Source organism: Apteryx mantelli, chromosome 21, assembly GCF_036417845.1.
Source record: "Apteryx mantelli isolate bAptMan1 chromosome 21, bAptMan1.hap1, whole genome shotgun sequence".
In the NCBI taxonomy this organism is placed as follows: Eukaryota; Metazoa; Chordata; class Aves; order Apterygiformes; family Apterygidae; genus Apteryx; species Apteryx mantelli.
The window spans coordinates 7,675,179-7,700,458 of NC_089998.1; the positions used below are offsets into that span (position 1 = coordinate 7,675,179).

Sequence of the window (25,280 nt, forward strand, 5' to 3'; positions counted from 1 at the left end):
TCTGTTGAATTTAATAGTTTTTCATCTAAAGGAAGTGTGAATTAAATTTTTTGTTTCACAACCTGGAATACACTGACTCTTTGCAGTGCTTTCCTCATTTCTTTGGTCTTTGTTTCTGCCTGGTCTAACTGTCCTCTCCATGGAACCAGGTGCAAAGAGTTATTTTCAACAATTTCTAAAACGAAACAAGAAGCATGTAATTAGGACAATATGGGAAATAGTTCTCTGCCTCTGAATTTTACTGCCAACAGTCAAACCAAACTCTTTAATCAAGCATTTTCCCACCCTCACTGAGGGCTGCCTAGACTGTCAAGGGAACAAGGGTGGTCTGCATGCTCTCCTTGGTTGTACGCCACCACTATGGGCTCTTCTAATGATCAGTCAGGTAGGACCGTCAGTCCCTTACACGCTCACTGTGTGAGAAACTCCACTCATTGATGGGATGCTCCCCAGCAAGGGCTCAGAGCTCATGGTTTGGCTGGTAGGTAACATCACCCAGATTACTTATAACTGAGGTCTCTCTAAAACATCCACAGAAAGATCCTTCAAGACTCTCAGCACAGACACTCTTTTTTTAATTCAGTTGTATAAGTCATTTGGGGTCATGGTGTCCTATTTTCTCTGGAGTCCAGCTCAGAGACGGCTGTTTCTTAGCTCCCCATAGAAGACAGCTACATTCCAGCTCCTCTGGTTTTTGGCTGCCTCATATCACTGAGTCTCTGGCACTCTGGCTCCTTAGGAAGAACGTGTTTCACAGCCTCTTTGATGTTACAGCTACTGGAAAGAAGCAGTCTGGGGGATTCTGGCACTGTGGAGCCACTGTGTTTGGACTACTTGGGGTGCTCCTAGAGCCTTGAACATCCAAATCTACAAAGTTAGTTATGCAGAGCCAAGGTTTTTGTAGATTTATGCAATTTTCAGTGGTTGTATCAGCCTTTTCTGATGTATTTATGATGAGAGTCTTTGACTTTCTCTCCACTGCTCTCATCTTCTGTTTGATTTGGAGCTGCTGATGGTAAGGGTCCTTGGGCAATTCCTCAGTGATCCAGCCCCTGGGAGAAGGTGTTTGGGTGCTTCGGATGTGACGTTTGGTAGTGACACATCTGGAGCAGCAAGTGACCAGCAGTGAAAAATCTCTTTAACAGTGGAGCTGATGGCTTGTTTTCTGTAGGAATTGGGTCCATGGCTTGGAATCAAGGCTGTGCCACCGTTGAGGGGGACATGTTGACCCACGCTGACTTCTTGCTGAGGCTGGGCACCAGTATCAACATTCACAGGTTGGTATAATAAGACTCCTTGAGATTTGGCAAAATCTCTTGCAGTAACCCTTAACAGGTTGCAAAGAGCTTGATGTATATGCTTCCATTGCACACTTTTTGATAATGGCATTTTCTTTCACAGCTGCTGCAACATTTGTTGGATGAGTGTTGCTAGGATTTCAAACATACTCGCAGGTGATAGTTATACCTTCATTAGGAGATAATGTGCTGGGTGGTGAACCCCAGCATACTTGTGTGGTTTTTTTGGGAGGTATCTTGATAAAAGAAATATATAGATAGAAAGTGTGCCAGGACTGCTTGAGAATATAATATTGAGCAATGTGAATGGGAGATTTGGGTAGCAGAGCAGAAATAAAGAAAAATAACATCTAACAGTCTCTGCCAACAAATCTCCAGTGTTAATGAACTTGCCAGTTGAAGGCGGCAGCAGAATACCTGGCAACTGCTTTGCTTTCTAGCCACTATCAAAAGAATGCAGGATAGAAGGGAAACAAAGCCACCACATTTCTCAAGTCTCAGAAAAAAAAAAATCCTAGCATACATGTTAATAGGCAGAAGTCTTGGCACTGACTAATTCTGCTCAAACAGGATGTGAACACCTTTCCATCATGGCACTTAGGCGGGTGTGATGAACGCAAAGAAAGCTCACGCTTCTGGAGAGCTTTGAAGAGCATCAAGACTTGCAGACTTCCTCCCCAAAGTGGAGCAATGAAGCTTTGTCTCCTTGAGTGCAATTCCCCTCCCCACCTCATCCTTTGTCTTCTGACAGAGAAAATCCTGCAGAGCTGGTCAGCTCTAGGACTATGAGGCTGGGCTCCTCCAGGACTTCCTGATGCCTCAGCTGCTCAAGAGGGAGATGAAAGGTCTGTGCTAATTTTTTGGAAAGTTGCAGTAAAAAAAAAAGTTAGAGTAAAGGGCAGCAAAGTAAACATGTTGGGATACAAATGGAAAATGCATGGAGAAGAAGGGAAGGCTTGTTGTTGCTGGCTCCTATCCCAAAGTGAGATACACCAGTTTGTAATTTTTAAAAGGATCCCATCTGGACTGCTTTAAGCAGCTGCCAAATGCAGGCGTCTGCTCTGAGCAAGGCCTCTTTGAGGAGCTGTAAATGTATTAAATGCAGCAGAGCAGCTGGTTGGGATGGCACAACAGAGTTGGATTCCACCATAAGGCCTCTCCCCAGCCCACTTACTTCTCTGGAAAAGGGAAGGCCTTCCCCACCATTAAATACCCTCCTTTTTCAGCAAAGCTGAATTCACGATGGTGTTTAGAAACTCACAGAGCTGTCATGGTCCCATCTCCCATTCCTCTTCAGCTTTCAGATTCAGTCTTTCATTTTAATGCTTGCATGTGTGTTTGAGGTTACAGAGGTCCAGAGGGAAGGATGCTTCCTACCTTTAGGCTTGGAGCCAGGCAAATCTTAGATCAGAAGGAAGGATGGATGAGAGAATTTCAAAGTAAGATCTTGTGGAGCACCTGGATGCTGCAGAAAGTGGTGCTGGTGACTAGGCACACGATGCTGGGCTCCCTTGTTCAGCTGCAGCCAGTCACCCAGCACCGTGTTAACAGACCTCCTGTCTTTCAGTGAAGACATGAGCAAGATCTGGCTATTGATGTTCGTTAATAGACCTGAGTGTTCTCAGCAAAAGGCATTAGATGCTTTGGTGTCTTTGCCCGGCTTCAGCTTAGATAATTACATATAGAGTTCATTTTATCATCCTGGACCAAGCTATCGGCACCCTGATAACAAAAGATCCATGTTACCTCTGAAGGAGTGCTCCTCTAGTGTCCATCTGGAGAAGAATATTCTTCTAGATATGTACAGCCACTGTCTTTTATTCTCGCAGACACCCTGTGATTGCTTTTTTTCTGTGGATCCCGACTGCTGTCTGTCCAGACCCTTGGCAGTTGCTCACTGGCAGAATATGTCCCTAATGCATCTTCTACCACTGCAGGAACAGAAGGGTCCCTAGCAAGGCTTAATCCCCAAAGCCATTTCCAATCCAGACAGTAAGACCATTGCCAGAGGGAGTAGGATTTGTGTCTCCTTGAGTCTGACTCCCCTCACAGCTGAGCCTTTACTAGTGTGCTGCACTTCACCAAATGCAGGAGCTACAGGCTGGGAACTTTTCTTGCAACTGAGCGAGTGGAGTGGCACAGGCAGCTCTGTCAAATCAGCTCCGGTGAAGGGGAGACTGCTTCACTGAGCACTTCAGATTAATGATTTGGAGACCACTTGATACTGAAACAATGGGAGCTTTCAAGATGACAACTTTGAATGAAGAGGGATTAAAAAAAGCAGCAGCTGCAATTTAAACAACAGAGATAAATATCTGCACCTCTCTTATTCCTCCTGCTCTAAAGGCAATGGCTGATTTTGCTTTTGGTAGTCACTACTCACAAATTTTGCCAGGATGCTCAAATTTCCGTAGTGGGATTGTGAGAAACCTCTGGCCAGGCTCTCAACAGACAACGTGCTTGGCTGTGAGCTGTCACGTTATTAACCTGAGCTGGTGGTGCTTGGTTAACACTTGCCACTTCTCTGATGGCCACTCAGCAGAATACACCTGAGGAGTGCTGCCGAAATTTGGAAAAGCTAGAGGCGCAGCTAAGAAAGCAGATGGGGCAGCACTAGAAAGGCTGGAAATGGAGAGGAAATTTAGCAAAGCAGTGATGGAGATGAGGAGCAGCAGGACCACTATCAGCTGTTCCTGTGCCATGGATGCGTTTCAGCATCAGGAAACAGGAGAGAAAAAGCAACAAACATTGTTCATCCCCAAAGCAAAATTTCTGAGACGCGTGAATATCTTAGCTGAATGCAACAGTTCATCTGCCCCACTAACTGCTACAGCACCGAGATTCCCTCCTGCACAAACAGTCTCCAAGGCAGAGCAAGCGTAAATCAGGTGTCCTGACATTCAGGATCCTAAGCTGAAAAGATGCATTCAAAGCCAAGGCAAAGACGAGCCCTTGGGATCTCTTCTCCGAGTCTCAAGAACTCCATTTATAAGCAATGAAACTCCGGCTTACAAACGTACATCTGCAATCCCACCCATGTGCAAATCACCAGTGCGGAGGGAATGCCAAGAGCTTGCTCAGCCGTGGCAATAGCAACACAAAGCACAGCACAGCACAGAGGAAAACCAGGAGCAAGTTCACACATCTTTTCACTTGATGGAGACCCCACGTCCACCATTTCCCATTGCTATCACATCCCTTCCCATACCAGGGGAGGGAGTGTTGCTGCTGCTGCTGCAACTGAAGACGCATGACTGGCTCCAGCAGCCCTGCCAGTATAGCCAAAGCCAGCGGGGATTGTCCTCGGAGCGCAGAGCAGCAAGCTACGCCGACAGGAAACCATTAAAACATGAGTCACTTCTCCAGCCTGAACTGGTTACAACTGTGCTGACTCAGCAAAAGGGGAAAAACGCAAGGGGAACGCCGCTGTGCAGTAACGGCTCTGACTCAGCCCAGCTGCAGCAAGGGGGCTTGTTGAGGAGTGTGGGTGGACAAGCAAGGATGTGGAAGGGAGCGAGAGAAATGGGGCAAGGGCAACAGAGAGGAGACCCATTCTGCCTCGTTTACAAAACACTATCAGCTGATTTACCCACAGATCTGCTTGCTGAAGATCAGCTAGTTTGTACAGGGTATTCTGACTTTATATCAAAAAGCTGCCGATCTACTTTCTTTCATCTTGGGGACCGAGCAGAATTTCTGTGGAAGCAGAAAAACATGTCCCCAGCACGCCTGCCTGCTGGCTCTTCCGCAGACACAAGGGCACGTGGTGTCTGGCAGTATGCACTAGCGGCACGGGTGTCCTGGCGCTGATTTGCAGGTCTAGAGCCCCAGTGGGTAATATGTAGGTGGGATCCCTGCCCTGCCTGGGTGGCACACCAGACCGGGAAAGCATTTCACAGCTCACCCTCCCAGCAGAGAAGGAATGAGAGCTCAGACATATGCTCATGTTACAGCAGCATAACAGTGACTGTCCATCAGCTCAGTGACGGAAACTCCCATGCCAATATGCTCAGTCTGTGATCAACACGAAGTAACTCAACACCCTAAACCTCCGTTGGCTATGCCGTGTTGTCTCACAAGCGATGTGTATGGCACAGCTACAGCAGTGCAGCTCATGTATGGTAACTTGAGTGCGTGTGAGGTTGGAGAGCGAAGACACAGTAAACCTAGTGCTCTTCCTAGTGAAGGTGGTTATTTTGAGATTGTCCTTCAGTGACAACAACACAGACTCATGTTTTTACCTCAGTGTGCCACTGTTCCTGTCCACATAGCCTGTGTGACTGGTCTGTGCAAGTGCCATTCATGCGAGTCTCCTGGGGCTGAGCTTTGATGCTGAGGTCAGAGTATAGCAGTGCTGACTTGTGCACGCAGGAGAGGAGATGGCTAAACGCTGCAATCTTACCTTTTCCCCCTTTGGCCCTGGTGGTCCAGCTGGCCCTGGTGGTCCTGCATGCCCCTGGGGAGAGCAGACAGCATGTGAGGAAAAGGAAAAAGCTGTTTGTCTAAAGGTCCTCCCTGGCTTACTGCTACCTCTTGTGAGTCCTGCACTGTGCATCCCAATACTGGAGGGACATACACTGCACAGCAGAGGAAATCAGTTTGGAGAAGTCTTCATGATGCAAAGACTGGAGTAAAAGCTAAACTGAACTCAGTGTAAGATCGGAAACAGAACTTAAGAGAGTTTTTGCATCCTGGAGTAACGGTTTGGCTATACTTGAGAACAACTAGAAGCTGGAGGATGAAAATAAACACCTTACCTGGTAACCCTTTAAGCCTGGTTCCCCTTGAACGCCCATCCTTCCCGGAGCACCCTGGAGAGGCAAGCACAGAAAGCATCATTAAAGCAGGTTGCAGATGTTATCCCAGCAAGCATGGCGCTGAGCTGCTGAAAGCAACGCTCAGCGTTGCATGGGAGCGTTTCAGTGTGGCCATCTGCTCCCTTGGCCCATGAGGGGCTTTTGCTGCGGCAGTCTCAAACAATCTTGCTTGGCTTTAATATTTTACACAGTGTTGCTAGGACTCCCATCTCTGCCAACATGTAGCAACAGGTTCGTCAGCTCATTCAGATTTGCTACCCACATGCCAGCGCCAAGCTTTTTCCCATGTGCAAACTAGTGGTACTTTGGGCTCTTGCAGCTTCTAGAGCTGCTGCCCTTTCTTCTGTGTACCTGCATTAGGCACTAATACACGTCTGCACATCCTGGCAACTGAACTCTACAGCTTATCTCCAAGGCAGCTGGGAATACAGAGCAAGGTCTCCGAACAACAGCGTGTGGATCCTGACTTGCCAACTGCTCACTGCTCGCTAGAGCTGTGCACTAGCAACAGAAATGGCTTCCTAGTGTGTGTTCTTCATCTGCTCCTCTGCATGTCTTTACATCCAAACTGCTGTTGTGCTAGGGAGGTCCACCAGTGAGACCATTCGCATGCATGACCGAATCCTAACCCATTGGGAGGAAACCCTTTGCTGTGGGTTCTGCGACCAAGAAGGAAGTTTTCTTGGTTGTGAGGAGGGCATTGTAAGATCTGCTTATTGCGTCTTTAGCAGTCTGAATGAAAGGGTTTAAATCAGACCCTCAGATTAAAGTAAAATGCAATCTTTCCAGATAATCCCATTTGGTGTGGAAGAAAGCCTTCTCGAGACAGACTGCAGAGACATGTTCCGTCCAACAGACTGCTACTCAGACACTGCTTTGCTTCCTTGTGAAATAATCCATGGAGACTTTGCCAAAGAATACGAAGGGAGGATATGTGAGGTGGCCATCATTTTAATGCAGGAAAACACTATCAGCAGAACTGTTACTCCATCGCTCATTTGCTACTGTTCTGAAACAACACTGATTCCTGGTTCATAAATAACTGTATTCCCTCCCGTTCTTTCACTAAGTTCTACTAAAATACGTGCAAGAAGTTTCTGTACCCATCTGTAATGTGTGAGGAGGTATTTGTTACTGCTGCTGCTGCCTTGACTTGTTCATCTCATGCTCCTAAAGCAAATTAGTTTTCTTCGCTCTCTGCCTATCACTGTTGTTCTCTCTGAAAGCCTCACCTTCAGTCCCCAACTCAAACCCTTCCCCATGCTGTACTACTTCTTGCTGCAAGTGTTTCAGATAAGCAGATCAAGAGTGGGTGTAGAGACAGGGCACAAGTCCAAGGCAGAGTTCCTTATAACAGTGCTGTTTGACTTGGAAGCAGCTCCCACCATGAGTGTGCAGTCTCAAAGGGAGAGCTCTGAGCAAAAAATAGCTTATCAGCTCACTCCCTTCTCAAGAACTGTCTCCAGTATTTCAACCCGTCTGGGGAGTTGTGAAGAACTGCCACGGCGTAATGTGAGCTGGGTTCACGGGGCACCAACGCAATCAACACTTTAGAGTCTCTCTTCTGCAGCTCAGAGCATGTGATAAGCCGTTTTGGTAAATTAAACCCCTCTAGCATCGTTTCGCTCCCTGTGCTCTGAAGCCTCTGTTCAGCTCTCTCCTTCAGTTTGGGCCTGTGCCCACCACTGCTAGTCGCATTTCTGCGTGTTGTGTTCAACCATTTGCAGAGCTCTTCTCACCATAGGTCCCAGGGTACCTCGGGATCCTTTAGGGCCTTGGTTCCCCTTCGGGCCCTCCTTCCCCGGAGATCCTGTCTCGCCGAGTTGCCCCTGAAAGCCCTTGCTGCCCTGCAGAACACAAGCACAGGCATCACTACAGAGTGAAGCTGCTTCTATAAATAAACGTCAAAGATGAGCAAAGAAAGGGAGATCCAGAGAAGGAAACATGAGCAATGGGAGATGTTCCTACCTTCTGGCCAGGCTTGCCCTTTTCCCCCTGTTTTCCTGGTTTCCCTTCTGGTCCCTAGGAGAGCAAGAAGAGCCATTGGTATGGGAAAGCAAAGACATCCTATCAAGCCACCCCAAGGACCCTTCCCTGGTGCTCACAACCCTGACGGCATCCTCATCCACCCTATCCTATTCCATGGGGGAATAGTTGTTTCATTTTCTATTTATCTGCCACGCACAACTTTCTGCTTACAGTAGAAAATCTTTTCCTCTATTTGTATTATTATTACTGCAATACATAGCACATACAAAACAGAAACCGCGATACACTGATTTCTAGAAACAGACTTGGATGCAAAGTTTCAGGTGGAAGCCATGGCAACGAGACACAGAAATATTGGCTTGCTTTGTGCACCGAGCGTGAGTGTCTCACACGCAGCAGAACCTGCAACCCATCCTTGCACGCACAGGACAGAAATTGGCTGTGATGAGCAGCTAAATATAGCACACTGTCCTTAAGGAGTCCAGAGAGTTCATTTTCTCAGTGTTTGACCCTGTTGGCTGCAGGGCAGACAACAGATTTTGGATTTGACAGAAAGAAACAAAAGTATCCCTGAGAAAAACAACTCATGCTTTTTGGCAATGGCAACAAACTTTTCAACAGCATCTACACAGCAGCATGGCATCTCTCTCTCTGAACTCCTGGCTCGCACTTAAGAAGGTATTATTTTCACCACTCTTGATGTTGCAGAAAAGTATCAGTCTCTTAGCTAAACAAAAGTAACTTACAAAGTTAGCCATATCTGAGGGTTTTCACTCTGATCTGAAACACAGGCCTTTATAAGTGCCTGCTCTCAGCACAAAGGAGCAATTCAGGCTTTTATAGCCCTAAACAATTGTGTCAGTTCTTCACTTCCCCAAAGGGAATCGCTCCATTTTACACAAGTCAAACATTGCAAAAGCCCACCTTGCCAATGCTATTAGAGCTCCACAAAGGACAGTTTCTCTGCTCAGGAGTATGCGATTCGTCCCTTCCATACTGCTCAGGTGTTTTGCTTGCTATTTTTGCTACTACTTTCCAAGAGTGCACTTTTGGAGTTAGTTTCCCACCGAAGCTGAGCAGCCGCTCTATGTGATGACTTCTGGGTGCCAAGCAGCTAGTGTCACACTCGTGATTTACACTTTTGACAGCCAAACAAAGAAGTCCTCACTAATAAAAGCAGCAGACTGGGAAATGGTCATCCACACCCAGTTCTGCAACCAACTCGCCACGGGATGAGCTACCAGATCACCTCCCTATGTATCAGTCGTTATTTGTGTTGCAAAGCAACAATAACGCTTGCAGACCCTGCTCTGCAGTAGTGTTGTGAGGCTTACCGGCTTGAAAGTTTGGAGAGTGAATAATAGTATCACTCACAAAGGTTTACTGTCAAAGCAAGACATGAAAACAAGAAAAGACACCACTGGGATTTCTAATTAGTTATACAATATTTTTCCATCAGTCTCCTTGGACTATGCAATAAGATCTTTTAGAAGTAGAGACAGAAGAAATTCCTTGCAAATAGGAGGAAGCCCATCTTCAGCTAAATCTGTTCCTGGCCCTGGTGACGGCCAAGTTCTTGATCTTCACCAGCGGAGCAATTTTGCACATCTCGTATGTGCTCCTGAATTGTTGTACTGTAACATCTCCTGAAACAAAAACTGCCATGTTATTTGCATCTGCCTCTCCATGATGAGGAGGCATTGTAATGCATGTAAAAAATACAAACGCTGATGCGTTGATCAAATGTATTCTTTTATGGATGTGCAGGGAAGAAGGGCTCCTTTCTACAAAAGGGAGGTTACAGGGATCTCACGGCTGTATCAGAAGAATTATAAATACGGCCTGGTTCCTCCCCATCTGGATATATCTCCCACTGAAGCTCTGCTAAACTCTGTGTCAGCTTGTCCCATTATGACCCATTGGCCTCATTGAGCAGGGACATTCATCTACTCCAGAAGGCCCTGCTGAGTCCTTCAGCTGGGGTGCGGCTCCTTCATAGCTGGAAGAAAAAAAACTGGCAGCATCTCTAAATCTTGTCAGCGATGGCAGTGAAACCAGCTGTCACTTCCAGTAAACCACAGAGATCTTAGTCTGACCTTCCCTCACTGTTGTTAGGTCTTGTCTGCTGGTTAAAAGCTTCGCTGGTGTAAATAAATGAGTCAAACCACGCTGGCACCACCATCAGCAGAGACATGGCTTGGATCTTGCAGCCTGAGCCACCTCCTCGAATGGAGCAAGCTATATCAGCAAAGGATATTTCTGTGCTCTACCAGCATGCTTTCTAGGACTTTGGCCAGCACAGCCCTGCTGGTGAGCGGGAAGGCTACCATATGTCTGATTTTCCTGGATGTGCTCTGACTGCAGAAATTTTGTCCAGATGAAGTTAGAGGCAGTTCAACATTCGTCTGGGGTTCCCAGATATGTGGTATCTCTACTTGCGATATCTCAGATGTGGTCACCACCCATTGCAATCCCAGCTGTTCACAAGGCACATACACGGTGGTCTGTGCAGTTCCCAGAAATCACATGCCACACAATACACAGACACCAGAGCAAGCCCAGCAACAACTTTGGTAGCCCTTGAAAAGGTCAGATTTTTTTTCCCCCATTCTTCAGACTCATCTGTCCATGTGAAGATGGGAAGAATGGGGCCAGAACAGAAAAAGAGAATTTTGAAAAATCAAATTCAGTGTGATTGTAACTTCACCTAGGACCTCCAGACCACATCAGGAATCTAGCATCTTCTGGTACGTACTTCACTGCGATGTACAGTTTCCAGGCTTCCTACATGCTTTAGCACAGACCACAATGAGTTTCCAGGCTTCCTACATGCTTTAGCACAGACCACAATGAGGAGCAGAAAATATAGAAAAGCCTATACACAAGAATAATTCATTCCCAAGTTCCTTTTGCTGGATTCAAATCAGTTGGGCAAGTGTGCCAAAGCACTAAACACTTGATGCTTTTTATTCTTGGGGTTCATACATATTTTGTTGTATGCTTTAGGTTACCGGTTTGCTGAAAAAACAAATCTTCTTCCTAAGCTTCTTCCATGAATGGGATTATTTTTAAATGGCGATTTCTCTTTATATACTGCTCTCTTTATTGCACATGCATGCCAGTACCTCCAGAAGACGATGGTATTTGTGACCTGGGACAGTGGAACGCAGCAGTTTTACAAGGTCATGTGCTTTCAGGTATGCCAAAATAACCAAAGAAACCAAAAATTATAATCTTCGGTTTATCTTATTTAAAATTTCGTTGCCAGCTTCACTAAAAACCCAATTTTATGTGTTTTTAAAAATGGCATCAGATATTTCCCCAGGAAAAAGCCAGACAGTTTATTTTCCAATGATTCCAAATTGATTAGGTTTTCAGGAAAGAAAATGGCGCTTTTGGCTGTTGATGGCTTTGGCAATGAAGTTTGGTCTCTGGCACAGCTCAGCAATAATGTTACTGGGAGCAAACAGATGAGCAGCCCAGCTTTAAAGTCTCAAGACATCAACAGTTGAAATCCATGTTACAGCAACAACATCCAGAGAAACAAGGAAGCTGGATGAACTGTGGACAGATGCACCCCAAACGGAGCTAACAATAAGGCTGAAATCCAGACCCAGCTTCCCCCACATTTAGTGGTGCTCTGGTTCACGCACTGGATCTTGGGAAGTGGTAACCAAGGTGCGTCTCACCAGGCTGGTTTCACCAAGGAGAGCTGCGGCTCTTGGCACTTCAGATGACAAATTTCTGTTTTTCCTGCAGACTTGCAGCACGGCACCGGAGGGAAGCACTACAAGGGCACAGTGTCTGGTGAGACACCTTTCCAAATCCTGTCTCCCGCAGGTCCAGGACTACTCAGGACCATCATGGAGCAGAAACATATTTTCAAAGTTTATGGATGTCAGTGAATGAAGGCCTGGGGTGGGGGACTCTTCTCTGCCAAAAATGAGACAGGAAGAAATATAAGAACCAGAACACAACTATTGAGTAAAGGGAAAGAAGGGCCAATGGTGAAGGAAAAAAACAGTGATAGTTTGAGGCACCGGAAGTAGGAAAGGCAGAAAAACTAAAGCAGCAATAAAGGTAGTGAAGCATGAAACATAGTAAGACCATGCCCATATTTGTTCAAGGTCCAGCCAACCAGCTCGTTTAAAGGGAAATGAAAAAGCCCCATATCATTTCCTACTGCTCAGCAATGTCTCCATATGAGAAACTCTACTTAATAAACTTTGATCGAGGGAAGCCTCTCCCCATATAGGACAGTTCACAAGCACTCAGGAAATTAGTGGGATTATTGGGGCTGGGCATTTGAAGACATAAATGTTTCGGATTTATAAGAAACATATTTCATAATCTCTCTGCCTAGCAGTAGTTTGGGAGAGGAGGAGACATAGCAGCAGCTCCTGAATGAGTATGGGGAAAGAAGGAGGACTCAACTGTTCTTGAGAAGAAAGATCCGATTGTACTTTAGGGTTCAGAGGACTTCATTTGGGATCACTGGGAAAAAAGGGCCACTGGTCAGCTTGCGGAAACCAGCATGGTGAGCGCAGGTAGAGCTGGCTGGCTGAATTCAAAGAAAAAGCATAATGGGGAAATCCTATAAAAAAAGCTCAGATGGAAAGACTACAGCTAAAATCACTATGACTTCCCTTTCAGTTGAATTCCTCAGCTTAAAATGTGGAATCCAACCCAAAAATCTCATATTCAAAACTACTTGCTTTAGTGGAAGTTCTCATTTGCATGCAGGCGTTGCTCTCTGAGCTCACGCTCTTCTGAAATATGTGACTCTTGATTTCATGGATGGGGAAGTCTATCTGAGTGGAGACAGTTTGTTTTTTTCTAAGCAGTCACAGCGTAATGCAGCAAACAAAATAATGTGCAGAACAGCATTGTGTGCTCTGAGCTGGTTCAGTTTAGACTGATAGCCCTGAACTGCCACTAATTTACTGTTCCGGGAAAATCCATTTTTTTCTCTCTGCCTCTATTTCCTCATCTATAAAGCAGCACAGGATGCAAAGGTGCCACCAAAAGGTGGCTCAATGGATAGGAGGTGCAGGAAAAGTGTCATCCTCATTGGACTGTGAAACTTTCACACAAGATGACACCAAAATGCTCCAAAGAATGAGCCTTTTACGGAAGCTGAGGACCAGGAAGGAAGGAATAGGGCGAGCATTTGGGGAGTAACTTCTATTTGCACTAACAAGTCCTACTTGCATCTTTTTTCTTTCCTCCAAACACTAGGGGTTAATATCTTCCTTTTGAAGGACACGAATGCCCTGGGGCTGTGGAAGAGGAGGGGAATGAAATCCTCTCTCTCAATAAGGAGGGGAATCTTGGAGTAACTGCACAGAAAGTACATCTCCTTCGTCTGAGTCAGGAAAGAAACCGTGCCAAGTCAATGGGATTTATTTCAAATTCTGGCTCATTTCAACTCCTATTAACTCTAAACGAAGACCAGCTGGGATGAGCCTGCCTTCCTGAGCAGCAGAAAGACCAGGCAGAGCTGGCTGATTCACTGCAAGGGCAAATGGCCCCTCCTGGCTGCACAACGCCAACCACGCTCGCCTGCAAGCAACGTTTCCCCCGGGACTGGGAGAACGCAGCGAGTCATTGCAGGATTCCTTGTGCTCGGGGGCCACCATGGTCCATTCCAAAAGTTTCAATGGATTTGATGGGCTGAGTCAGATACCAGAGTAGCAGAGAAGGGGGGAAAAAAAATAATAACCCCCCCAAACAATAAAATCCAGCACATTCCTCCCCCTAAAATAGGATGTTTAGACTTCCAGAGAAGAGACCGAACCTGGGACCATCAGAGATGTACTGATTATTATAGCAATAGGAGGAGAAGCTGATTGCAGCTGAAGGCAGCATTGCACAGGGATTACCATGCTGCTTCCATCAGGGAAGGAGAGAGACCCGGGGGCTGCCTCTGCGCAGAGTGGCACTCACCCTGGCCCTTGCTCTGGCCCTATTCAAAGCAAAGAGCTTAAGCGCATTTGACTTCCTTCCTAAGCAACTTCATTCCCCTTTGATTTTCGTTGCAAGGCAAAGTACCTGCTCATGGCTTTGCTGGATGTTTGTCCACACTAGTAACGACACTCAAAGGCTCCAAGGCTATTACATAATGACAGACCATGGCCAAGCGCAGGCACGTTCAGCTATAGAAACTCAACTCCAGCATGGGAACTGGCCCTGCTGACGTAGCAGCTACTGAAAAGGACAGGCTGTAGGCGGGAAAAGTATGTTCTGTTGTGTCCTTCCTCCCGCACGGCTCTGACGCAACTCTTCCCCAAACACATGGCCCGTATTTGCCATTCCTTCCAGTGCTGTCGGAGAATAACCCCATGTCCTTCACCTGAGGGAACTGAAGATGCTTCCTTCAATAAGGGTTCCACAGACAGCCCATAGACCATGGCATGAAAACCAGCTTTTCCAGGAAACAACAGCTCAGCACATTATCCAAAAAAAAAAAAAAAAAAAAAAAAAAAAAAAGCAGCACAGATTCCTGCATGGGCAACACAGATTAAAACCAGAAGTGACTCCAGGATTGCTCTTCAACAGCCTCAGTATTTTCAGGGAGCGAATGCCATGCAAATGGTGTGGCATTGCCAGCTGTCACTGAGTTCATGTGTTTGGAGTGAATGGCTGGATTCAGCGGCAGCAGAGTGAGGCGCTTTGTTGCAAAAAAAAAAATAAATCTTTGAATCATGTTTTCAGCGGCAGGAAACAGAGAAGAACAAAGAGCAAAAAAACCACTCTAGGACAAATTCTGCTGTAAGTGATGTTTGGACAACGTTATAATAGAGCAGTATGTCAGATGAGACCTAGCTCCCTCTCTACCCTGGCATAATAGAGCACAGAAACCAGCCCCAGCTCTGCTGTGACCAGAGCATGGCATTTCTGGAGCACCTCCGCTAGCTCGGAGCAGAAGGCCAGTCTCAGCCAGCAAGTCTTCCTTCCACTTCAGGATTTTAGCCTGTAGATGATGGAGACAAACAAGAGTATGTGGTGTAAGTTGATGGGAAGAATTCTGTCCTTGGGACTCGGTTCAGTGCTGTCCATGGAGTTGCTGCCACTGTGGAGTGAGGTAGCTGCACTCAGCACTGGAGCCACAGGATCTCAGCACCCTGCACCAGCGGCTTTGTCCTTTTCAAAGGGCTGAGCTCTCTGCAAGTTCGCCCAAAAAACCTTCTCAGATATCCACCCCAGCCCAGTTTTGTTATTTTGCCCTCTCTGCTTTGGACAAATCCAGCCAGGGAGAGCAAACAAAAGGACTTTGGACCTGGTGGCCCTGCAGCGAAGGAATTCACCAGCCCTTGGAGCTCTCTTGGTGCACATGCGCACCATGCAGCGGGGAGTGCACCAGCCAGGTCTGCTCTGATGTAACGGTTTCTGCCGATTTATACCACTGGAGGGTCTTGCTTAAAGGCTTTCTGTCTCCTGATGTGGCTTGAACAGCACTGCAGGCAGGATTTCAGGTTAAAAAGGAAGTGAAAAAAGAAAAGGACTCGGCTCCCAGTTTTGCTGAACAATGAGGGATTTTCTTGTTTCGGAGCATGTTGTATTTCATTACCTACAGGCTCTCCAGTTCCTTTCCCGGAATTGTAAAAACCTTGCTATCAGATGTCTGCCTTGTGTGACGACCGGCACATTACGAAAACCACAGTGCACAGCTATGGAGAGCAGCTGGAAACCCACCACCTCGCTCCTGCCAACTGGCTTGGGCCTTTCACACAGCCACCGGCTGATCTGTTGGCCTCTAAGGAAAAAATGCTGTATTTTGTGCAGATCAAGAGGGGCAGCAGCAGAGGGGAGCACTTTCAGAGGGTGAGTTACTCTCAGTGAGCACTTGCCTGTGTCCGGGGTGCTGGTTACATGCCAGCAACTTCAAATTTTGACTCTTCTCCTCTGTTGCAAAGAGCAGGATGGACAAGGCAGCCAGGATCCGTTGTAAGTGCACGTTGCACTCCAACAATGTCATCTGGGTATTTCAGGCACCATTGCACTATCCCCTCATACAGTCAGGGGTTAGCAGATGAATTAACTCTGTATTTTTGGCAAACTACCCTGTGACGCTTGCAGCACGGATGCACGCCCCACCAGGCTTTGAAGTGCTGTTTGGTCTTCCGGTCTCCCACAAACTGCGGAGATGCATCCGTGTCCTGTCTTATTCATAAGAAGAGCCTAAATCTCCAGTGGACGATTCTTGCTCCCTCTGCCCGCGCTGCTGATCCCAGACCCTTCAGGACCTGCGTCTCCAGCCAGGCTCTGAACTGAGAGGCTCAAACACTCCCTGGCGCTCTGCAAGGGGCAGAGATTATCAGCTCCTCACTGCTCAAACAGGCCACGTTAGAGAAAAGCAGCAAACCGGAGGTCCAACGGCCAAGCGCAGAAAAGAGTCACGATCAAGTGAAGGCAAAACGCTGGCATTAAAGGAAACCACTGGGAGGTGATAACACATAAGAGAGCAGCTCACAAGAGGTGCACATCTCTGCTGCGAGTTTTAAAATCTCAACTGGATGCTGCATTCAGCTGGGTTGTAATGGGTTAGACGCTCTGATTTCCTTCTTCCCTCCGGAGGGACAACTGGCCTGTCCCTCTGCTGAGCAGGAACCAGAGCTGAACGGAGCAGTGTGAACTTGGACAAAGCGACCAAAAGATAGAGGATACTTGTGTTTCACGGCTCCAGCTGCCTCGAGCCCTGCCAGCCACAGCTGTGAGACTCACGGCCCATCTCGGTTGCCAGGTTTGTTTGCTGAAATCCACTGGCTTTGAAACGTGTACAAACTACCCCCGGAGACGCGGCTGGGGCCTCCCTGCTGCTTTTGTTTGCGATTTCAAACCGCAGTGGAAACCGATTTTCAGATATGCTAATACTGGAAAAGGCTGAGCCAAGATAAAGCTAACGATCTTTGAAAAATGTTTCTCGAGCACCGAGGGAAGCTTGGTCACGCTCAGTCGGTAACGTTGTATCAGCATCGGGATGGCTTTCTGGCAAATAAAATCTCGCTCGCTAAAGCTAGCCTTGGGCCTGCTGCAGGGCTTGCTGGGTCAAAGCCTCTCCTCTGCATGACCTGAAAGGGCAGAGCAGATCCTTTAGGTTTCCTTCCAGCTTCAGCACCTCTGAATGTGCCTCAGTAAGTGCCTTTGCCTGCCACCTCCCCAGGGAGCTCAGACTGTTCAGACCGAAGAAACTGCTGCCTCTTTCCATCCGTTGCGCTGGTCCGTTGCCAAGTGGTGCACAAGTTCGGATGTGCCCTGCCAAGTTCCCCTGCTTCTACCTGCTCTGCGGCTCCCCGGGGAGCTGCCAACGCCCGGCCTTTCCCCCAGGGCATACATGCAGAAAGGACCGCGAATGTACCAGAAATAAAGCCAGATCATTTCAGAGCAATCAACCATCCTATTTCCCACATCTGTCACAGGACACTTGATACTGAAGTGTCACATTCCTCTAAACTCAGGCAAAATAAAGATTAAGACTAAACATGTCCCTGGTGTTCAAAAAATGGTGCAGCTGCAGGGATTTGGGCTGAAAAGAGTATTTCTGGTGGCCATGGAGGGCAATCTCTGTGTGCGCCCCTCCACTGCCAGTGCAAAGGGCAGTGCAGGGCCAAACCAAAGCCCTGGAGAAGCTTGTCACTATGTCCATGACTACAGATGGGCAACTGCTTCCTCGAGCTTACATGAACCTCTTCCAGAAAGAAGGTGAGCTAGACACTGGGCTTTCTGCCACTTAAGTCAGTTTTTACGTCGGTTTGATACAGGTAACTAGAACAAATCCACGCACGCGTGTGTGTGCGTTCTCTTTCACTAATGGCACAGAAGCTGTAACACCTCCCCTGCCATGTCCGTATGGGACTAGGATACCTCAACAATACTGGAGCAGAAACTACCGTCCCTAGCCTGGGCAAATATGATGGATCCAAGCACGGAGTGCAGTGAAACGCAGATGTGAGGGCTCCTGGGTACCACGCCAGAAGAGACCTGATGAAGATGCAATAGCTGAAGATGGAGATTTCTTTAAAGCCATCTAAACTGGTATCACTATCATGCATATCACATCAGCTGTATTAAAACCATACGCAACGTGCACAACGTGTAAATACCCCGCGTCTGCGGCACACCCCACAAACGAGACGCGCGCCCCCGGGCCTTGCGCCGGCAGTGCCACGCCACGGGCAGTTCTCCAGGAAGCCGGCACAGGAACTCGTCACCATGCAGCCTTGCCATCTGCCACTGGGGGAACATCTGCACAATTTTTCCCTGATGGGACGTTATCTTTGTCCAACAGCCTTAAAAACCTCTCTCCATCATACACTTCTGTGGCTGGCTGTGCCTGAGGTGGCTTTGGGGCATCCGGCTTATAGAGGATGGGTTGATTTTCTATTCCAGCTTCCAATACTTATTCAAAAAGGAGGGGATTGTAGTTACCTCTAGTGGTTTGCACCTCTGGTCTGCAAACTTTATTTTGGCAGAAACCTCAGAAAGATCCCACTAGTATTTGTGCATTTTCTCCATGGGAAGCTCGGATTAAGAAACCTCAAAATATCGACAGGGAAAAATTATTTGTACTTCTGTCAGAGGACTTCCATCTTTAAATTACCTCAGCGAGTACAGGAACGCCAGCCTATAAATTAGGTAACGGCCAGGCATTTGGCAAAGGCGGCAATGCTATCTGGATCGTATGCGGGGCTCAGAGTCTGCTGGAGTTTGGACACAAGGAAGCATATTAAAATAGTAGATGGAAATATAGCACTCTGCAGTAAAAAAAACACAAAAGGGAGTGATTATGAGCAGGAATCTTGGCTCAATGGACTTTTTTTTTTTTTTTTTTTTATAAAACAGAAAATGGCATCATGTTCCCAGGGACATGCTGGCAAACAGCAGGGATGGAATCTGCGAGAATCTATATTTTATACGCTACAACTTAATATGGCTTTTTCATAATTTTAGTATTTTTATTGGTTCTTAAACGTGCACAATATAAACACAGGAACCAGCCAGAAGTACAGCGCATGGAAGGCTCTGTGCTGAGGCCTGGCATTTAGCCATGCCAAGCTGCAAAGGGAGCTGGGATATTAGATACCACCCAGCGCCCATGGTATGGTCCCAATCCTGTGCGGAGCTCCCTGCGGGTACAGGGGGTTGTGGCCAAGTATGGCTTTATTTGGGGCCTTGTTCTGCACATTTATGGTGTTGCAGAGTGGCACAACGGTATTAAGCCAACGTTTCCACTTTCTAGTCGAGTCAGCGCTCAAAATCCAACCTCAGCCCCAAAATAACATAAATCCAACCCCTTTGCTGCCTCCATCCCCTCACACCCTTCTTCCTGCCCTCCTTTTAGCCAGCCACGATGTCACCAAAGGGAAAAACAACACGCTTCGGCGGCGAGAAGGGAGCACGCCCCTGGGCTCCGGGATACCTGCCTGCCCTGCTGCCTCCCCCCGGCCCGAGGAGGCATTTTGGGTGCCACCACGAGCCCGACAAACTCGGGCCAGTTGTTCCTTCCGGCACGCTGGGGCTGCATGGAGGCGCGGGGCGAGAACCGGCGGGTTTTCCAGCTGCGGAAGCAGCAAGATTGCGCCAGCCGCCAGCGAGGAAGCCCTGGAGGAGCTGCGCGCGGCTCGCAGGGTCATCTCCTCGCGGAAGGAGCCTCCCGAGACCCCGCTGCCGAGAACGCCGACCCGGAGCAATAATTCTAGCAAGTCAAAGGTGTCTGCGGGCTGGCAAACGCCGCGCTTCAAGCGGGGGGGCCTGACTTCGCCCGCAGAGCGGCCCACCCGGGCGCAGGGCAGCGGGTGCCTCCCTGCGGCGCCGCCGGCCTCGCAGCTCCGCTCACAGCGCCAGAATTGCGTTTTTGATTTCTACAGCATTGCGAGCGGATCTCTAATGGAACCAGACCTGCCTAGGAAATTCCTTGAGGATTCGGAAATCACTTGCTGCTAGTTTTTTATATTTGTGATCTAAATTTAAGGCGGATACCTTAGAAAGGAAAAACAGAAGAGAGCAAATAAGGATAAAATGGAAGTGAGGGAGTGCAAAACCTGCCCAGTTCCAAACTCCAGGCCGAGCGTACCTGCGACGGCCTGAGGGAACTCGGCTCCTCGCAGCCCTCAGGACACCCCTGTTCAGTACCCTGCGAGGTGGCGCATCCAACAGACGCAGCAGAGAGACAAGAAAGGCTACGCAACCTCTCCCCAAGCCTACACAAAGCCTGGGGCAGACCACAGCAGCAACCCACACCTCAAATCTGCACCCTGATTAAAAGACCAGTCCTTCTCCTGGATGTAAATTTTTGCAAAAAATAACATACTTTATGACACACTTGGGACAAGCCGCATCTCAGACGACTTCCTGTCCTAGCAGCAGATTCTGGTTTACTCCCTGCATCTTCCTCTAGAACTACCAGGTGTTTTGCTGCAACATGGCTTGTCCTGTTACAGTAGTATTAACATCTACAGTAATGCTGTCCTTGGGGAAAAAAGAGAAGAAAAGAAAAGAAAAAAAGCCTATGTGTATTTCCTTCTAGGTTTAAATGAAATCCAGCCTTCCAGACACAGCACTGCAAGCTTTCTTTTGTCCTCTTGTTGCAAAAGGATCTTGTCTTTTCAGGCGAGCTAGCTCGCACTGGCACCCCGGAGCTCAGCGGGTGCTGGCTGGGCCCTGCCGTCCCAGACGGAGCCCAGAAAGCCTCCTGCAGCTAGCTCTACCCGGCAGGGCACGTGCGACACCTGGGCCCCCTCTTCAGCCACGAGAAGGGTTAAAGCCATCTCGCACGCAGGGATCTGGACAAGAGCACCCAGGGCTCTTCACTGATTCTTTTGGGGTTTGGAAACCCACAGAGAGGGCGCAGGAGCTTTCCAGGGCCAATACTCATCACACCTTCCAGAGCTTGGATTGTGCAGACCCAGATGGCTGCCTGCGCAGCCCGGGGAGGAGAGCGCTAGTCACTACAGGAAACCCACGGACCGGCCGACGGAGACCAGCAGGCTGGTTTCTCAGACTCACTCGGACACCTGTGATTCCCGGATATCCAAGAGGCCCCTCTTTTCCCTTCAGTCCTTCATCGCCTTTTTCTCCTTTCTCTCCTTCCAGGCCTTGCTCTCCTTTGTCTCCCTGCGGAAGAGAGGAGGGAGTGAGCTTTTCATACCCACACAACACACGGGTCACTGTACATGGCTCTTGCAAGGAAAAAAAACCACCACATAATTAATATTTCAGGAGTCTGAGAGGAAGAGAGCCTGCAAACAAAAGGATGAATGAGGCTGAGTCATAATACACTTGACATTTAGCAAAATGAGCAAAATCAGTTTTTTTAAAAGTCTCTTGGCTGGAGGAGGAGGAACTCCCCCATTACACAGGGTAATTTGAACCCTTTGCTCCTCCTGCAATAAGGCCCGAGCCTCCCACGTGAATGAGACAGGCAGACAAGTCTGAGAGACTCCCTTGCCTCATCCAGAAGCCCTGAGCTCAGGATGCCGAAAGATTTTTAATAGGACACGTTTGTTAGGATCGGCCGTTTGGCACTTGCTGTTAAGCGGGAAGTGGCCCAGCGCTCAAATAAACACTCTGCAAAACAATGTCATCTTGCCCCTGCGAAGGATTTGCGGTCGGGGCAGTAGGTATCATGTCCAATCACTGTTCTTACAATCGATGGCACAAAATTTTATGCAGACAACCAAAAGAGCCAAGTCTGTACTCACAGCAGCACCGGCACTTGTGTAACCAACCAGTCTTGACAGAGTGATTCTTGATTTGCAGCTGTGTTAGTTGGAGCACAGTCACGTCTCTTCTGGTTAAACAAATGTTTGCACGGCAAGCCGGGGCTTTACTGTCCAGACGTGCATTTAGGTTCAAAAAACCTGGTTTGGTTCAAGACTCCTTGGGGCCGGAGGGGTAAGTGATGGCAAGAGAATACAAAAGTCTTCACTGTCTTTAAGGAGGAATCTTTTGGTCTGACATTCAGAGATAAGCAGAAGTAGAGACGCGTGGCAAACAGTTTAACTAGAACAAAGCAGTAAACTGTATTGTTGTGGGACCGGCTGCTTTTTCTTTCCGTGGAGCAAAATTGTTGGCCTGTGCAGAAAGGCCGGCTGCACAAGGACAGAAATCAGAGTCCTATTCCAAAGGCAAAGTAGCAGCCTTTCGGCTCCTACGGACACAGGGCAATGCAAGACCTGAGTAAGCATTTGGGACGTTGCCAAGAAGGGGATCTGGTTTCTTTACTCGTGAACAATGTTATGGTCAGCAGTGTGGGGAAGAATGATGGACAATTCTTGATTTCCCCTGCCAGGACCAGGAATTTCTGATTAGTTGGAAATTTAATCTGTAAACTCAAATAAACCAGACAAATTGTTGGAAACTAGACTTTGAAGAACTTGACCTTTTTGGAGATCTGATCATATGCCAAAAATGTGGGTAGAGCAGTGAAACATGAGGAGTCCTTAGTAAAAAGCAAAGCTTTACCCAGCTTAAACTTGACTATATGTGAACTTGCAGGAAAACAAATGCTTAGTTCTTATTTCAAAATAGATTATCGCATAAATCTGAGAAGCGAGGGGATACCAGACAAGGGACAACTTTGCATCAGAAAGCCTTGCTTGCCACAGACCCTGCTGGATCCCAAATTTCCCAAGGTTGCAGCTATCAACAGCGAAGCGGAGCTGCAAGCTGTGCCAGGCCTCTCTCCACGCCAGGCAGACTCGGTGAGATGTGACCCCTAAAGGGACAGAAACGGTCCTAGGAATTACTGCTCCAAGAACAAGCAAAACCTAATTCAACTCTGAAAGGAATAACAGTAACAGAAACAGAGCAGAGAGAAGAAAGATTTCATCTATGGAAAAATGGATCAGCTAAAATGCACAATAAGCAGGAGAGATCACAGGAGGAACAAGCAGTGGAAAAAATTCATCACCCCTGCAGCCCTGCCATGACTACTGCTTGCCGAGCGCGCAGCTCCGGTGTGAGAAGCAGCGGTTTTAACAGGCCTAAGTAGGTAATAAAGGGACTGAACATAGCGCGCATTGAACTTAGCCCCTGGGTGATTCTCAGTTCTCCAAGTAAAAACCTAATGAATGATTCTTTAGGGCAGGAAGAGTCTTTTATAGAGCTTGAAAATAACATCCACATCCACCAGTTCCTCAGCACTGAGGTCTACTGGCACGTAAACCCAAGGCCATGCTGGCCACGTAGGACCGCAGCAGAGACCTTTGGTCCATGAGCGAGAATGGCCGAGGTGGCGGGTCCCACCTCTGTGTGGCTGACTCGCATCAGGAGGGAGCAAGGCCGTCTGCGTCAGCATGTTCCTGGCATTAGCGAACGTTACCGTCAGCTGGCAGAGAGGGGCCAAGGTTGGGATTAAAGGGTACCGAAGACCCCACGATGGGGATTTCAGACAGTGCCCTTTGAAATGACCAAGATAACCTCTGGCTAAAGACGGCAACTCCAGGGGATGGGAGAAGTCTGAAGAGGCTTGGGTTGCGTGACCAGGGAAGTAAGCGTGGCCATTCCTAAGGACTAGGTTACAGATTAAATCTTTCTAGGATGCACAGCGAGGGATGTAAGAGCTGCTGGGAGCCAGCACGGGGGTGGCTCTAACCACCGAGACACAGAGAGGAGAAAAAGCCCAATTAAAATAACCCAGCCTGGCTGGGCTCTAACTGCGAATGCAGCACCGAGCTGCGAAAGGCCGAGGCGAGGCTGCAGGCAGACGGAAAGCGGACGTGGGATCCTGCCCGAGTTCAGCCCGGGACACGTGTCTCCATTAGTTCCTTCCCACTATGGGCTGTTTACAGAACGGACAGACAGTCTGGCCAGAGGGAACTGATGGTGGGAGGGCAGAGATGGGCTCAAAGGCTTCTCAGCTCAGGGCAGTGAAAGGCATCGGGTCAAAACCCTTAATAAAAGTGGGGAACAGGAGGCTCAGCAAGATGAAACAGAAATACTCAGGAGGAGGTAAAGTGCTGGCCCAGCCTGGACCCCCCCAACCCCCCCGTGCCCCTAAAGGTGATGCTGGGGCTGCATCCTGCCCAGCAAGGGGAGCAGGGCAGAGGCCTTTTGCACAGATGCAGTAATTCCAATAACCCCCTTGGCTTCAAACGCTCCCGGTCTCCTGCTGACGGGAACACCGTGGGCCTGAGCGCACAGAGGGTGTGCGACCGCCAAAATCAGGCACAGCAGTAAGGTTTACCTTAACACCATCCGGCCCAGATGGTCCGCTGTCCCCTTCCAGCCCCGATTCTCCCTGCAAGACAGAAAGGACAAAAAGAAGTAAGGCCGTGTCCAAACCTCCTTTTGTTTCCATGCTTTTGGCAGCTGACGTGTTGCACAGCGGCAGAGTTGTGCTGCAGCGATGGAGCCTGGGGCGACACCTCTGTGCCGATGCCCTCGGTGCAGTGGAGCCAGTGCTGCCGTTCGGGGCAGACAGGCTCTGCGCGGGTCAGCGTGCCTGAGGACACACGTCCTGTCTGTGCCCTACCACTGAAAAGCTCTTCCTGGAGCAAGAAAAGAACGCAGCCTCTTGCTTTATTTTGAGCCATACTTTCTCCTCCACAGACCCCACCACTGGCCTGCGGAAAGACCTCTTTCCCTGGGTTGAAAGGGGATTCAGTCTGCATTCATTTAACCCGGGGCTTCCCCATCCTGCTCCAACAACTGACTTTAGTCCCGAGAAGGGACAAGAGCCATTGCCGGCTTCAATCCATGCATTCATCCCCTGCCTGGCTCCCTCCCACGCATGCACAGCGTAGCCAGTGTTTCCCTGGTTAATGCCAGCCTTCTGCCTGAGCGTCTTCCTGCCCCTAGAAGGCTGCACAGTCCCAGGTCGCGCACAGCGTGCAAACAGAACGGGCCTGTTCCCACACAGCCGCTTTCATACTCCAAGTTGTCAAAGCACTTTGCCAAGCAGCGGGTGCAGGCAGGCTGGGCAGTGAGGAGCCTTCCTTTCTCACTGGTAGCTCCCGCACAACTGTTTTTATTGAGAGAAAATGGCCAGGATATTGAGATCTTTCCTTGAACTATTTTCAGAGGTCCCTGTGACCTTTACTTTCCAGCTGCACACCCAGATGACTGACCGGGGCTGTGACAGTCACCAGCTCTGTAGCATCAGAGGCTCATAAACATTGGTGAGCTCAAACTTACAGACTCTGTGAGGAAGGTATTTCCATCACGACAGAGAAGA

General features: G+C 48.4%; 1 protein-coding gene across 1 annotated transcript in view; it reads right to left on the reverse strand.

Moving 5' to 3' along the window:
* The window catches only part of COL27A1 (collagen type XXVII alpha 1 chain), a 154,331-nt gene that overhangs the window by 17,953 nt on the left and 111,098 nt on the right, over positions 1–25,280 (reverse strand). Inside the window, exons 35-40 of the mRNA XM_067309369.1 lie at positions 24,291–24,344; positions 21,110–21,217; positions 8,084–8,137; positions 7,855–7,962; positions 6,056–6,109; positions 5,701–5,754 (exon numbers count right to left, since the gene is read on the reverse strand). Coding sequence (XP_067165470.1) covers positions 5,701–5,754; positions 6,056–6,109; positions 7,855–7,962; positions 8,084–8,137; positions 21,110–21,217; positions 24,291–24,344 — 432 coding nt within the window. The remainder of the gene's footprint in view (positions 1–5,700; positions 5,755–6,055; positions 6,110–7,854; positions 7,963–8,083; positions 8,138–21,109; positions 21,218–24,290; positions 24,345–25,280) is intronic.